Raw genomic sequence first — 17056 nt, 5'->3', positions numbered from 1 at the left:
GGACCCCACAGTCAGCGTCTGCCTGCAGAGTTGATCTCGGGAAATGTTTGATGAGTAATTCAGAGATAGGCTTGAGTAGGTCAATGAATGCTACGTAGCTTTTTCCCAACACCCCACATGCAAACATACTCAGCTTCGGGTGAATACACCTCTGGTCCTATTGATTCTCCTTCTCCACAGAGCCACTGCTCTCTGGAGAACAGAGGTGGCACCGTCCATCTCCCAGAAACCATCACCGATTCCCCTCAGTTGGGATGAGAGCTCTGAGCTCTCATCACTGCTTTCTGTCAGAATCCATGCTTTCTTTTCTTCCTTGGGAATCTGCTCACAAGTGAGCTGCTTCCCTCTGAATCCCTAACAAGAGTCTCAGCCCTCAGTTCTGACTTGGAGACAGAACCTTCACCAAACAATTAAGGTTAAACAAAACCATAAAAGTGAGGCCCAAACCTGACAGGACTGAGTCCTTGTAGAATAGGCACCCAGTGAGATGTCTCTCCTGCCCCACTCCCCTGCACTGCCCTGGACACACAACAAGGAAGGCCCGTGGTGAGAGGCAGCTGTCTACAAGCCAGGAAGGGAACCCTCACCAGCACCCAACAGGCCAACGTCTTAGACATGTCCAACCTCCAGAAAAACAAGACAACACACATCCACTGTTTAAGCTAATCAGACTGTGGGAGCTTGATATGTTTACCTGTGCTGACTTACCATGCCACACAGAAATGAGCCCCTCAAGGACCAGTGATTATCTTATTCATATTTCTAGTCTCAGACCTACTGCAGTCCTTACACATAGTAAGTGCTCAGTTAAAGGCTAAATGGGAGAACAGATGAAGATTAAAAAACTGAAAAGAACCTCTTACTTTCTCGTCCTGTAGACACAAGCCATAATTGCATTGTACCTTCATCAGTGTAAACAAAATCCCAGTGACCCACAGGGCTGCCACTCCAAAGATCAGCAAGGTTCAAATCCAAGCCAGACACCAGCACCTCTTATCATCCTTTCTACCCATCGGTCTACCCAATAGCTGCTGCTGCTGCTACTGCTGCTGCCTGACTTAGATGCTGGTAGTGGGGATGGAAAGAAAGACACTTTATAAATAATAAAGGGGATCAAGGGAGGTTATGTAGATAAAGGTTCTTACTGCACAAGATAAATGACCTGTGTTCAATCCCCAGAGCCCACAAAAAGAGCCGACTCCATAAACGTGTTTTGCACCCCCACACGTGTACCACATGTGTGCTGTGGCATGCATGCACTCACACACCATGCACAGACACACTTGTCAAGTGCTTCCTTCTGTTTGAGTCTTTCTGTTTTATTCATACAAAAACAAGCTTTGCAGAATACTTTCAGTCTCTGGTCAGGCTACTGCAATCCCAACACTGCACTGCTAATCTGTAGAGATGACCTGAGATGACCCAGAGCAGAGCCGAGTGCTTGTCCTCCAGGGGCACAGAATCACTCTGTGGAGACTGACAGCATAGCATGCTCTCTCCCTCATTCCTGTCTGCACTGGTCGGTAGGAAGCACAGAGAACATAAAGTGCAGGGAAGTGAAGACAGACCGACCACAGATCATATCTCTAAGAAGGCTAGTGGTTAAGATAATGTCGCATTAGCTCAATTACCATATAACAGGTGCTCTTCCAGTGCTTTTCTTCATATGAAGTCATTTAACTGTTGTAATAGTCTTGTGATATGGCACCATCCCACTTTACAGATAAAGAAGAAGAGACAGAGACAAGCCCGTTCCCCTACAAAGCCATTAAACAGTTGAGCTGGAATTCCACTTTATGGTGGGTGAATTTATGTCCCTGGGGCTATCAAACTGCCTTAGTTTCAGAGGGTCAGAGTCCTTGACTATCATGGTAGGGACTGTGGCAGTAGGCAGGCGTGGCGCTGGAGCAGTCAGTCGCTAAGAGATCACATCTTGATCTCAGCCAGGAGGCAGAGAGCACTAAATCAAAATGGCACCAGGCTTTTAAAACCCCGCCTCCGTGACATGCCTCCTCCAACAAGGCCACACCTCCTAATCCTGCTCAAACAGTTCTACCAACTGGGAAACAAGTATTCACACATAAGAGTCCATAGGGGCCATTCTCATACCACCATACTGCCCAGAGGGGACGAAGACATTGCTTTAACCTTATCGTTGGGACCACTGTTGTGGCCATGTCACTTTAAGAAAGCTATTTTAGCTTGACCCACAAACAGTACTTGGGGGACAATCGTGTCACTATAAATTCAAGGAACAATAGAAATGGGCTTGCTATAATCCTGTACATTTCCATGGAAGTTAGCTCACACTGTATCACTGAGAACATGACCCAGTTTAGCGACATCAACACAGCAGGCACCAGAGAAAATGCCAAGTATTAGAAGGCCAAGGCATGCAGGAGGTGAGAGGCCTACAAACCATGAAGGCAGAAACCAGTAACCCGCTCAGCTTCTGATTAGGGTCTCTGGTACCCACACTGCCTGCAGGGACCTAAGGAAGGCCAATTGTAAGAGTGGCAGCAGCAATAGACTCAGAGGAACCTGCCCCTGAGTAAGGCCACAGCCAAGATGCAAAGACAGCTGGGGCAGAGATGGGGACATTTCTGGAGCTACTAGATACCAAGGTCTTCCTTCTGCTGGAGTATGGAGTATCGTGTGAGCCTGTGCACTCATTTACATATAAATGACAGCAGCAGAAGCAGCAGCAGATTTCCAGCAAAGCCACTCTCAAGGGGATGGATAAGTGCAGCTACCTCAGAAAACCACACAAGACCCTTTGCTAGCAATTCAAAGCCTAAAGATCAGGTTGTATGTGAAAGAACTTTTTCTCAAATCAGATGGGGGAATTCTAGGAGCCCTCTCTCATGGTCAAGGTCTGAGGGGCAGAGCAGATAGGCAGCGGCAAGGTACCCTCAGGCCAGGCTGCCTTCCTGAAGGGCTTTGAGATCAAAAGATAGAGGATTTCCTGTCATTCATGAGGAAGTAGGGATCCCATGATCAATCAACAGCCTACAGATGTCTGATAGCTGCATTCAACTCAACAAGTAGCTAGAGGTAAGAGGAGGCATTGATCAGCAAATACAAGCACTGAGAGACACTGAGTCCAACCCGATCCCCACAGGATGCACTCAACGGAGCATGACCATGAATGCAGGCCCAACACACCATCACAGACTTACCATCATGAGATATTTTTATAGTTTTCCTCTGCAACACAAGCCACCTGTTTCTTGCCAAGACATCGCATGGCACTACCAAACCGTCAGTCCCACTTGTGTTAGATCCAAAGGCAAACTCCTAGCTCATCCCAGGATCTGAGCGAAGCACGCGGAGGCCGAGCCCTCACACCCGTGTGCTCCCACAACAGAAAGACTCTGCTGGCTCACAGGGAGGCAGAGCATGGGACACACAAAGCCCCTGCCTCACGAGCCTTCTCAGCACCTGCAAGGACTTGCTTGACTCAAATGTTTAATTCCTCTTTTCCTGGGACCCTGTCAGCATCCAGAAAGGGCCAACTGGGCTTGGGCCGACAGCTATTTTGAAGTTCCTTTCAGCAGTGCAAGGACCTTCTCCAAATCTAGACTTGACTATCCTCTGGATGCTCCAGGGGGGGTGAGGGGGGCAGGATAGACGGGCACATCTCACTTTGCAGCAAAACAGCTTGTCCAGCTGCCTCACCTCAGGTTTCCACAAAATGAGCTTCCACAGAGTCAGGACTCACAGGGAAGCATTTTTATATTATGCAGAGCATCTCCTGACGACCTTTTCTAGTTAGGCAGGCAAAGGGAGAAAGCGGCCACAGGTGCGTGGGAAAGTGCCTCCTTCTACACATCCAGGTAGTAATCATGTTTCATGTTCATCAAAAGCCTTCTCATGCTATCCCGGTGAACCCTAACACCCCACAACCATGGGACTTCCTGTCCCATGAGCCTACCAGGTGCCTAGGGACTCACCACTGGCCTAGGCTCACAGAGAAAGAAACAAACACATGGGAAGGCTATGTGCTTCAGAGGCAGCAGGATGGTGACCGGGTGTGGGGTGATAGAAGGCTTGACTGCCCACCTTGGCAGATTAGCAGATCCATGGCCGGGTCCCTGGAGAACTGTCGGACAGGGTGCCAGGAGGAAGAGACGGCTGCAAGGCCGGACTACCCTGCCACCATCGCTACACTCAGACACACAGAAGCATCCACAGCAGCTCAGACACCGGAGGCCCTGCTGAACCCTTACTCCTCCCACCAAAGACTGGAAACGTTCCAAATTCTTCAGTGGAACTCAAACATCTCCGTGTGGATTTTCCAACCCCTGTTGTAACCAAAGTCTGGTAAGAAGCAACTTAAAGGAGGAAGAATTAATTTTGATTCTAAATTAAGGGGATAGAGCCCATCGAGGTGGGAAGCCATGACAGCCGGAACCTCCACGGTAGAGGTGGGGGTAGTGGTGGGGTGAGTGGCGAGCATTGCTTACCTCCTCACATCCCTGGGGAACACAATAGGAAAGGACGTGGGGCGGGGCTCTAACCCCCAGGCTCCGCCCCCTCCCCGTGAGTCACTTCCTCCAGCTAGATTCCACTTCCCAAAGGCTTCACGACCTGGCAAAGCATCAAGATGGGAGCCGTGTTCAAACGTGTGTGCTGCCTAGTTTTATATATATCAACCTGACACAAGCTGGAATCATCAGAAAGGAGAGAACTTTAATTGAGAAAACGCGCCTCCATGAATTCCAGCTGTGGGGCGTGGTCAATTAGTGATTGATGGGGGAGGGCCCAGCCATTGTGGGCGGTGCCATCCCTAGGCAGGTGGTCAGAAGCAGGCTGAGCAGCACCCCTCCGTGGCCTCTGGAGGCTCCTGCCTCCAGGTTCCTGTCCTCACTGTTTCTGATGATGAACTGTTCAATGGCACTGAGTGAAATTAACCCTTTTCCCAGCAAGTTGCTTTTGGTCACGGTGTTTCATCACAGCAATAATGACCCCAAGCCCAAGACAACATGAAACCCGTAGGGGACATTTTACATTCAAAACAGAACAGATTCCCAAGCATGGCCTTTCGCCCTCCTGACACAGCTTTCTGTCTGGTTGGCATGGGCACCCAGATTTGGATCACTAAAACATTATCCTAATAATAACATAAAGAGCATCCTAACGATGACATAAAAATAATATAAAAGCTCCCAAACAGGAGAGAGCATTCAATAACCTGAATCACGTGTATTCGGTTTTGCTTTTAAATTCTTATTAGCATCAACACTGCTGAGTTGAGTGGCACCTCGGCCTCCGGACCGGCTTTTCCTCATGGCAGACGCAACCTCCCCTCCCACACTCCTTGTCTGGGGAAGTCCAGCCCCTCCCACAGCCCTCTCGCTGCAGATGACACACACATCTTCATCTCAGGCCCTAAACGTCTCTCCTGAGCATCTTACTGAGCTCTCGACTGTCAGTTGGACAGATGGTGACCAAATGCGCGCCGGGGGCAATGCAGCCCCCTCCTCCTCCTCACTGGCCAGACAAGGCTGAGAGTAAAGGTTCAGCGGGGTCTCTTCATGTCAGTGGGCAGCGCTGGGTGTGTCCCTTTTCCTTCACCTAAGTGGGCAGGACACACCCTCCTTGCTGCCACCCCTCCCCAGCAGCCCCTCCAAAGGATAGCCGCCATACTGTCCCGGGACTCTTCCTCTTCTGCCTTGCCCGCATCCTGCCTTGCTCGCACCCTGCCGCGTTGGCCTCAGTCCTGCCTCTGCATTTCCCCTCTGTTTAGTTCTCCCTAGTTGAAGCCCTCAGCATATCCCTCCTGAGCCAATACAGTTGTTTCCTAACTGCCCCCCAGAGAATATAAATTTTCAGAGGGCAGGGCTTTGTTTCCAACCGAATCAGCCACCTAGTCTTGGATAGATGTGTGATAAATATTTAATGTGCAAAGCTTTCTCTATATCTCTATCTTCCATGCTGCTAAAAGAAAAAAGAAAAAAAAAAAAGAAAAAGAATCCACTTTTAAAACAAAATGAAACACATCATGGCATGCCCCAGAAGACCTATTTTTGTAGATTCCCGTCCAAGCCCCTAAGTGTTACGGTTAGGTGGGCCTGTGGCTGCAGCCTACCCTCTCTCTGCCCTGCACTTTACCAAGGCTACCCCGAGTTATTTTCCTTACCTCCTTCAGTATATTCTTTCTCCTCCTGAGCCTCGGTTCATTCACACTGTTTACCCTTCTCAAAAAAAAAAAAAAAATCATCTCCCAACACCTTCTCCATCTGGAAAATTATTTTATTGATCAAGACTTGGCTCTCAAGCCATTGTGTTTTGTGAGCCTCTGCCTCATCCCCCTTCCCACCCCCACCCCCAGAATCTCAGACATAAATTTTCATGGAGAACCTACTGTACCAAATCACAGTAGTTAGGTCCACAGGACCACCGAGACCAAGAATCAGGAGCTGTGCGGTGAATAGCACGCCCGGCTGGACATGGATGCGTTACACACCCCGGCTGGACATGAGTGTGTACCCCACATCCTTTCCAGGCAAAGAAGGCTCTCAGTCGGGCTCCTGCCCTGCATGGACAATGTAGCAATCTGTTTATCTTCTGTTTGTTCTCAATGAAGCTGGCACCTCAGGGAGTTATGACACCCCACCCCCCTCCTAACCCCTCACCCCTCACCCCTCACCTCCCACACAGTTGATGTTCAAAGCACCCAGGACGGACCTCCTTTTCACAGGTAATAAAACCAAGGCCGCAAGCAGGTTACCATCCATCCCTCTGCCAAGCGGTAACAGCAGCAACACAAACTGGTTACTCCCTGTAAGACAGTCTGTCTCCCCAGCGCTTGTCCCCAGAAGCCATAATATATCCACCAAGTCAGTATTAAAAGTAAGCAGGTGCCGTCCATCTGCAAGGCAGCAGTATAAATAAGATTGGGGGTGGGGGACCTGCTCTCTGCTTCTAATTCGAAGCAAACCGGGAGGTGAGTGGAACCAGGGCAAGACTTTTTAAAGGCCGCAAAATAATTCATAACTGAATTCATCTTCACCAGATAAGCTAGAAGTTTCTTAAAGATTGTTTGCCTATTTAAATGTAATTCAATACAATTGAATTGATGGGGGAGCCCCCATTAGCTACTGAGTACGTGCTGTTATACTACAGTCTAATTTTGAAGGAGCCTCCTACTACCCCACAAAACCTTTTTTGTGTGTGTGCATGTGTGCATATGTGTGTGCATGTGTATGCAGATGAGTGTATGCATGTATGTTATATACATGTGTTTATTTACATGGGCACATGCCTGTAAGTGTGCATACAGGGACTAGGGATTGGTTAGGTATCTTCCTCTATATCTATCACATTTTTAAAGGGTTATCTATTTTATCTTTACGTGTATGAGTGTCTTGTTTGCATACATGTATGTGTGGTGTTTTGCTTGCAGATTTGTACATGAACCACATATATCAGATCCCCTGGAGCAAGAGTTAGAGACAGTTGTGAGCTATGAAATAGGTGCTGGGAATGGAACCCAGGTCCTTTGTAAGAACCATAAATGTTCCTAACTGAGCCAACTTTACCCTAGCACACACACCTTACTTTTTGAGACAGGGCCCCTTACTGAACTCAGATCTCACTGCTCACTACTCTAGCTAGCCAGCAAGCCCCAGGGGTCCTCTTGTCTCAGCCTCCACAGCACTGAGGTACAGGTGTCATCCTCAGTCAAGCCTGGCTTTTTCTGTGACCGGTGGAGAGTTGAGTGCAGGTCCTTGTGCCTTTACAACAAACGCCTCACCAACTGAGTCATCTCTCCAGCCCCAACGCTTATCTTAAAATGTATCTTTGGGTTGGACTAGATTATTAATATTCCATGTTAGTTAACAAAAACTCTCAAAAAAGATAACTGAAATCTTTCACAAGATTTTAAGCTTATCACATGTCCATAAAACCAGTAGATCCTGTTATCCTCTCATGAAAACAAAACAAAACAAAACCCCAAAAATGAAATCCAGAATTTCCCCCAGTGAGTGTAAGAGATTTAAGTTCAGGAAACTTGTACATTCTTCAATGAAAACTTGAATTCAACAACTAGCTAGATCAGTACCAATGTTGTAGGAACACCAACGTTAAATCTACTCTAGGAATATATTTTATGCCTTTCTTAAGAGACCTTCCCTTTACTGGCTCAACCAATCCAACCACACACCCAGTGCAACCAGGCCCAAGAAATGAGGTCATTTTGTATTTTGTTACTGTTGGAAAAAATAAAATTAAAAAAAAAAAAGGAATATAGTATGTTAGTGTGTGAAGGGCCTTCCTTGTCCAGCTCTTCTTCCACAGCGGTGATCCAGAAGATGAAAGCCAAGCATTTAAAAAAGAAACAAAGAGATGGCCAAACACAGTCTTCTTTCCGAAGAACCTCGCCCTTACTAATCCTCCTTTGAAAAGCTCAATTTATTGAGGCAACAATGAAGTGACCACTTGGAGACCCGGGACTCATTCATAGACCAGGGACTCGTTCCTAGACACTGGCAGGGTCACAAACATGGCTGTCCTGTGGGGGCTGCCGGAGCCTCCCTCAGCTTCACCGCAGAGAATGTGGAGGCTCGTTCACTGCTGTGCTCCCAGGTTTACTGCCACTTCTAAATAATGTCAAGAATTTGTTTTCATTTGACTTTGCTGATGTTCCCAATTTACCTTGTTTAAGATTAATAAAGCAATTACAATACTCCCAATTAAGAAGCCATTTCAAAATGCACTCTCAATTCCAAATGGTGAGCAACTCACTTAATTATTTCTATTTGTTTTTCTTCTTGAGTGGGTAACTTCTCTTAGAGCAGTTCAGACGTGGTTTTCATAAAGATAAACAGGCTAAATTCCTCCTAAAACTCAGCCTCAAGTTCATCTACCCAACATGTCCTCCTGGACAGGAGAGCAAGCACAGTGACTCTTGGACAGCATGAACCATCGCATCTTCTTTCTCCAGATTTAACATTTTAGGGCAGAAATGCTCTCCAAGGCTCAACAGTCCCATTCGCCACTGTCTCTGTCTCTCTCCTCCTCGGTGTTTGGATCACAGGTGTGAACCTCTGTGCCTTGCCTCCTAATCTGGTTTTATGTGACTCTAAGAGCTCAACCTAACCAGAGATGCTTCTTAATAAAGATGTAAAAGATGGAAGAGATGGTCAAAATCTCCTCCTGGTGCATTCAGAAATTACAGAGGGTGATATGTACAAAAACTGTCTGTGTTGCTTTCAATTCTCTAAGCATGTATTAGCTAAGGGAGCATTAACACTGGTCCAAAGTGCAGGGAACCTGCAAAGGAGGCTGTCACAGCCTTTAGAAGAAGACGGTGACCATGCACATTACTGGCAGGGGTGCCAGGGTCCAGGCGTGTCTTCGTTCAGAGCAGGTGAGAGCCAAGGAACACCCCTTTCAAAGCCAGGGTTCTTGTGCTTCTGGGTCTCTTCTATTATGTACACAGAATCCAAGGCTCAGACATCTCGCCTACTTCATCTTGGATTGTGGCTTTTACTGCGGATTCAACAGTATGTTTATGGCCCTTTCGGGTCACCATGCCAGAGTTCCCTTATGTCATGGTAGGAAGGGCCAATTTTCAAACAACTTGATAACTTCATCATAAAGGGACATTTTATAGTTACCTATATAAAATAGGGCTGGGTGGATATATTGGAGATTGGAGTCCTCTTGTTCTGGCATACTAAAAGAAAGGCCGCAATGAAGATGACAAGCAGCCTAATGTCACCAGGTTCCTCTTTTATTACATAAGGATAAATAATGGTATGCGCCATGCATGTCTGCCGTGAGGAATTAGAAGAGGTAGCATATTTAAAGTGTGGGAATAGGTGTTGGCACACAAAGCACATGCTAAGCATTTGCGATCAGTACTGCTGGCAGTTTGGGAATATTTGTCAATCTTTGGCCGTCCTTTCGCAAGCGTCTACAGTTAGTGATAGCTGGCCAGTTCCTGTGAAAATGGACCAACAAGAAGCAAGTCTTAGCAGATGCACGAGACTGTACATCTTATGTATCTGCCATGGACCTTGCTGTGTGCCTTGGCAAGAGGGGACTGTGTTTGAAAATAAGCTAAAGAGCCTATTCATTTGGCCCTTTCTTTCCTTCATTTTGGAAGCAATGACCCTGGTGACCTATTTTACCCTGTGTGGTTACTTCAATCACCAAACACTGAATGAGCTTCCCAATCAGGCGAGGATAAAGAGAAGCACCCTGAAAAAAAAAGTCACTTTTCTCATCAGTATCAATAAATAACACTAAATTTTAAATTGAACTAAAAACCTATATTAAGACATTTTTTGTGCAAGTCGTTGTGCATTTAAACCCTTGAGAAGGTTTATTTGTATATGTCCCTGGGAGCAAAACCTGAGTCCCCCTCATAGGTACATTTCCAGGGCATGCAATGGAGCTAAGCCATGGAACAGAGAGATGGGGAAGGCAGCTCAGAGCTTGAGAGCCAGCAATTCCTACAAGTCCTACAAATATATATTGTGAATACATATTCCAACACTCCCGCTGGATGCTTAAAACCATAGAGAGTAGCAAATTCCACATGCTTTATTTTACTCTATGCAGATATATATATATATATATATATATATATACACATATATATGAGATAAGGTTAAATTTATATGTTAGGTGTAGTAAGGAATTAATAATACCAAACAATAAAACAGAACCTTTATGGCAATACACTATGATAACTGTCTTCTGGGTATTATCTTGCAATATCCTATTGTACTGCATACTGGACAAAAGGAAAATTTATATTCCATGCAGGAGGAACTGGGCAGGCTGGTGAAAGACCATCTTGTGCTATTCAAAATGGCACTCACATGCTATGGCTTGTTCTAGACTTTTCCCCTTAATAGTTTCAGGCCACAAAGAGCTGTCTACTGCGATAGTGATCCACAGAGCAGACTACTGTAAGAGTATCTGTGATATGGAAAACATGGAGTCAAGCAGAAGTTATAAGACCTGCCCAATGCCATGCGACCTGGTAAGGGCAGAGGATGAGCTTGAACGCTGTTCACCCTGTAAAGAACTTGGCGCCTGTGTTCTCCCTTGAAGGACTTTTGGAAGAATATATCCCAGACACCAAGAACAGAATAGCACAGCTGCTTTTCTTCATTTCTAATCAGTACTTACTGGGCCAAGACCCTTGTCTACACTCACCATTACTCTCGGGAAGTAAAGAAACCCTGCGTCTCCCTGATGTGCCTCTTCTTTTCTGGGTTGTGACATGTGAGACTCAGTCCTTGTTACAGGGGAATCCTTCTGTACCCCCAGATCTTTCAGATGTCACCATGTCAATAAGCTGAGTTTCCAGTCCCTGAAGTTGCTACAGGCTTGGTTGAGGAACCAGGTACTGATGTCAGGAGAGCTGGGACTCGGTTGACCAGGTTCAGCCCGAATCTCGGATTTTACATAGTTTTGCAGGAAAAGCTTCTACTGAGCCGTGTATAAATTATTTTTCTCAATAAAACTCCAAGACACTTACTCACATCTACAAGACGGCTGATTGCTTAGAAAGCGTTTGTTCCTATCTGCTGGCACACGGACATAGCACCAGGACCTAAAGGAGAGTTCGTGGGCAAAGTTCAGAAAGAACTGTAACTTAGGTGTACTGACTCAGTGGGAGGCACTCCTGCTCTAGACCCCACCTGACCGGAGACATTCAGGATGCCCCCAACACCCTTAAGACTAGAAGCTACCGGTCTGTCTATACGTTGGGTCGCTGTAGTCATATATTCTGACTCATCAGACCATCCTCTGCTATCTGGTGAGTTCAATCACGTGACACAGTATTTCCACATCTCTGTATCAACTATCTCTGCCACGAGCTCCCACCCTAAGTGTCACCCTGTCTCTAAAGCCCCCCTTGACTTCTCCAACTCCCCAGATCCCCTTCAGCTGGACGTGGCCTCGGCGTCTTTCACGACTGGCCCACCCACAGTGATTGTTTTCTAGGTGGTGAGTCAGGAATTGGGGTATCTTTTTCTTGCTCTCAGCCAACATTAACTGAGCGTTTGGCTCAGAGGCTGAACTGGTGCCTTAAACATAAACATGTATGGGGCAAGATCCTTGCCCTCAGTGGGCAATGTATGATGAGAGGCTGCAAGGGGAGCCTGGGAGAGGGGAGGGTTTACTGATCAGAGAGACCCGAGACAATGACACTTAAACTACACCTTAAAATTGTCTGTTGGAGGAATAATGTTCTATTAATTTAAAAGAACAATGTAAGCCACAGTCCTTGGTTTGAGGTGGGGTAGAGGTAATCAGTGTTTATTGAATAAATATATCAAAGCTACCCAAAACCAAGCACTGTCTTAGCTCCTAATTCTCTATGACTTCCTGGAATTACCAAGTAAGTGTCTGTGGCATTTCCATCCCTGGCATCAACTCCCTAAGATTTATAAAATCCTCCTTATTTTATAGATAAGGAAGCTGAGACACACACACATACACACATACACACATACACACTCACACCAAAACCCTCAAAGCTATCAAGTATCAGAGTCCACCCTGATTGTCCAACAGTAGAAGGAGCTCATCTCTGAGAAGTAACTTCTAGGGCAAAGTCTAGGTCCTCGTCCTGTACATCTGGGTGTTCTGCTCTAGTCATTCTTCAAAACCCAGGAGGCTTCTGGGAAAATAGACTGAGGCAAAAGAAGAAAAATGACTGAAGACACAGTACACAAGAATTTTGGGCACAGCAGTGCCCTGTGTCCCTCTATAAGCCTGGTAAGAGTCTGCTCAGGATAATCCTTTTCAGAGGCTCCAAATGTGAACCCTTCTGCCAGCTGACAAAAGACAGCCCCAGGGAGAGCCACCCAGAATCACCACAAGCCAAGCCAGGCTTATAAAAGCTCTCCTAGGGCTCAAAGAGTTGAATTAGATCTCTGGCTTCCCAGGACAAAGCATTTTGGTTTTGATGGAGTTCTTTTCTCTCTCCTCTTTTGTCTGGTCATTTTCTCAATTTCTCCCTTTCTAGTTTAGGCTTTTTTTCTGTAATACTTATATTGGGTCCATGATTCCGCCCCCTCTCCGAGCTCTGACTATTGTACCTCACTATTGTGGTGTTCTTTTTCCTCTGAAAGCAATCAAAAATGAAAATCCACACTTCAGAACAGGGTCTATTAAATATGCACCTTTTGTGGGTTAAAAAAGGAAAGCATTCTCCGAGGGCTGATTTCAGCTGTGCTTCACCCACAGATTAGACACCAGGGTGAGACCTCTGCTCCTTAGCAGGCCATTTGCATCTGGTAATTGAGAAGGAGGTCAGGAAGTCTGGGGGTAGAAGCAACTTATTCTAAGGAATACTTTAATCTAAAGCATTGCTAATCAACCGTGGTCTTTGTACCAGCAGCAAAGGCTTTATCCAGGAGGGGTAGAATGTAGACCCTTGGTGCTGAAGAGATGCCTCCAAAGTTAAGAGCACCTGCCAATCTTCTGGAGGACCTGAGTTCCGATCCCAGCACCCACACTGTGCAGCTCATGACTGACTGAAGCTCAAGTTTCAGGGGATCCAGCGCTTCCTTCTGGTCTCCTAGGGAACTGGCAGATACTCAAACACACACATAAATAAAACTAATAAAGAACAAAGAAATGGAGTCTTTGAGGAACCACCCAAAGCTAACGGAATCAGGATCTACCTTTTAACAAGATCCCAGGTTTTTTGAGTACACATGGAACTTTTTAAGAGCAAAGGTCAGGAGTAAAGGTAAATTTGCCTTTAGTGTCAACCTGCGTACTCCACAGATTTCTTTTCTAAGAAAGTAAATGCCTTAGAATGTCCCCCACCATTCCTTCCTGCCCAAACTGTGGATTCATGTGCAAATCCTGGAATGGTAAGTATTCCTTTGCATGTCAGTGTCAGCCAAATAGTTACTGAAGGTGACATCGGGCTGGTGGCCACCCATTCTGTAGCAGATGATCCCTAAAAGGAAAGGGTTTTGACACTGAAGGGTGACAGGGAACCCTCTGTTTTCAAGGCTCTGAGAAGAGATAAAGACACCACTGTACAAACTGTGCGGACTGCAAAGGTGACTGGTGAGTCCAGAGGATCTTGGGAAACTAAGCTGAGAAAGCCCAGAAAACAGTAATGGATGAAACCAAGAACATAGCCCTTAAACAGTAATGGATGAAACCAAGAACATAGCCCTTAAATCCAGCGAATGCTCAGACCTCACACGTCCTATACCAACAGCAGAGACTCAGGGAGAGGGACCCCATTACCTCATCTGTCATCTACATGAGGGACCTGTGCCAGGAGACGGAAAAGCACGTGGACCTGGTTAGAAGGACTGGGAGCCAGAACTGATAGGCCAGCTAAGGGAAAAAGACCCAGACCTGTTCAGTGGTCACTTACGTACTGACTCCCAAGTACTCATGAAGTAGAGTTAGTATCCAGAGACAGGAGAGTGCTGGCGGGCCACAAAGACATGGTCTGGACCCACACTTGACTCTGTCCTCTGTGAAGAAGATAGCCTACCTCTGAGGTGCTTCTAGTAAAAACTAAAATAACAGCACAAAAAGTTATTCCTTGGGGAAAAACTAAAGTAAACACAACCACCCACCCACCCTCTCTATCCAAAGCAAAAGTCAGTTTCCTCTGTAATTCTGACTCTTTGCACACCACTATACACATTCTCACGACCTAGGGCATCATATGGCCGCCATGCGGACAGCCGAATCGCCGACTGCTCTGTGCTAAGGCCTACCTTATCATTCTCCTCCGTCAGTCCTGCTAAATGTCTACTAACTTTATTTGCCCCGTCTTCACCTTCAAAGTCTCTGAAACAGCAATATTTTCCAACATGGAAATGGCTCATTTACGCCAAGCAATACTTGTTTTTCATCGAATGACAATCTACTTAGGCATTCACAGTATTTCTGCTAGGAGAACGGAAACCGTCCTTCACATGCCCGCATCAGCAATGTCTCAAGGAGGACCTGGAGCAGGCAGGAATGATGGACGGCGGTGTACAAGGGAGAAAGGGAGATAGTTAAGCGGGGGAAATTCAGTCAGGAACTCCATCTGTCTTCCTCGACCACAACCAAAAGATAGCCCTCTCTCTTGGAATCAAGCATGTTATAGATTAGCCGCCTACAGGGACTGGGGCTATCAATTTGATTTCAGGACTTCCACTTCATAGAAGAGTACTTGACTTAATCCCCCCTGTAAATCAGACCTTGCTAAGCAGTCTCCCAGAAACATACCTGAAGGAAAGAAAGCTCTACAACCCTTCCCCACCTCCAACAGCCACCTACAAGCCTCAGCACACCACCTCCAAGAAAGAGAAAGTTAACTTTCAAATAAACCTGTCCTTCAACTGGTCTGACCATGTTTTCAGACCCTTTACATTCTTCAAAGCGGTTTATTCTAACGTGGTTCAAATCCAGAAGCCCAAACCTGACCTGATCGAGGGGTCGAAGGACCACAAAAACACTGCTTCCCGCCCCCCCCCCCCCTTTTCCTCTGGGCCAAGATGGGAAAATGCACCAGGTTTTTTGCCTTTCCTTCAGAAAAGCCCACCTGGGCTGTCGGTGAGTGTGCGAACCTACCCCGGTTCCACACAATTTTCCGTGAACTCCAGGGGTTTTGCAGAAGGCTGGGACACAGGGACTCTATTTCTCCGGCATCCCTAAAGTCTGCAATGTATGCAGGAGGTGCAGGGCTGTCCTGTCAGCATTGACTCCCTTCCCTACTGGGCCATCCAAAGCTCCCCCACCACACTACGGCGGGGTCACTTACCACCCGTGAGCTGGGCAGGGCCAAAGCACAGCGCCAGTTGAAACCACAGGATCACGGCCAAGAGTCTCTGGGGGGACTGAGGCTGCTGTTGCTGCAGCTGCTGCTCTAGAAATCCATCTCCATTGCTCGGGTTCATTCCATGATACATCTTTCATCCACAGAGGGCATCCAGCTTGCAAGAGTCTGCAACCAGGAGCGGAACACGACAATACACCGGGGTTGCCCGGGCTCTGGGGCCAAGCTCTCCCTCCTCCGCCCTGGGGACCCGGTGCCTGGGCTTTGCGGGCTCCATCCCATCCCTGTTCGCCCCTGCGCAGCCCCCGCCCCCTTTCCCACAGCGAAATCCTCCCTGCCACCCCCCATGCAGGGTCCAGAGAGTAACAGCCACCCTGGGATACTGCGCGTGCGGGAGGAATGGAGGAGGGGAGACAGGACAGGGGTTAGTGCACACTGGCTCTGTGCTGGTCCCCGGGATTCAGCGGTTCTGATCATGGCAGGAAAGTCTAAAGCCTTCTAGCATCAAGCAGCTGAGAAAACACTTTTCCCTGGGCCTGTACATTTCACTCTGAGGAATCTCACAATGTGCCCCCTGCTGCCCCTGGATACTTCTCTGCTTTTCCAAGGATTGGGAGGTTCCTATTGCCCCAGTCCCTTATGAAATCTGAGCTGTTATTTTTATTTTAAAAATTCCTCCCTTAGGGGAGCTGAGCCAGGAGCCAACTCGCCCAGCCCGGCCTGCGCACGCCTCCCCGGGGCAGGCAAGCCCCTTCCGGGCTCCGGCTCTTACCTGTGGGTCTCATGCATGCAGCTTCCTTCCCTCCTCCGCCTCCTCCCCCCGCCAGTCTAACCCGCATCTGTGCGCGACCTCTGCTGCCGCCGCTGCGCGAGCGAGCGAGCGAGCAAGCAAGACAGAGAGCGAGCGAGAGAGCGAGACGGAAGCCTCGGCGGCTGCTGGGCTACACCGCCCCCGCCCGTCCCGCCGCGCGCTCCCTCCCCGGGCTCCCCCGAGTGGCCGGGGACGGGGGTGACGAGGGCCACGGCTGCCGGGCTGCGCGCCCCCGGGGAGGCGCCCGCGCGCCCGCTACCTGAGCTCGGGAGCGCGCGGCGGCGGCGCGGAGAGGGGGAGGAAGGGACGAGGCCCTGGCGCGCGCGGGAAGGGCAGGGGCGCGCGGGCCTGCACGCGCCTCGGCGGGTCCCAGCCAGCGCCGGTAGCAGGGGGAAGGGGGACGGCGTGGGCAGAGGAGGACGCCGTGGCCAATGGGAAGCTGGCGCGCCTGCACCTGTCGAGCACGA

The 17056-nt window shown here is 48.0% G+C and overlaps 1 protein-coding gene across 1 annotated transcript in view; it reads right to left on the bottom strand.

The window, feature by feature from the left end:
- The window catches only part of Susd4 (sushi domain containing 4), a 122445-nt gene extending 105760 nt beyond the window's left edge, over nt 1-16685 (bottom strand). The window contains exons 1-2 of the mRNA XM_052200987.1: nt 16551-16685; nt 15764-15946 (exon numbers count right to left, since the gene is read on the bottom strand). Coding sequence (XP_052056947.1) covers nt 15764-15911 — 148 coding nt within the window. The 5' untranslated portion in view covers nt 15912-15946; nt 16551-16685. The remainder of the gene's footprint in view (nt 1-15763; nt 15947-16550) is intronic.
- Nucleotides 16686-17056: the final 371 nt, after the last annotated feature.

Source organism: Apodemus sylvaticus, chromosome 12 (assembly GCF_947179515.1).
Source record: "Apodemus sylvaticus chromosome 12, mApoSyl1.1, whole genome shotgun sequence".
Taxonomy (NCBI): domain Eukaryota; kingdom Metazoa; phylum Chordata; class Mammalia; order Rodentia; family Muridae; genus Apodemus; species Apodemus sylvaticus.
Note: the sequence above shows the minus strand (reverse complement) of the source record. Positions and strands in the feature narration are given on the sequence as shown.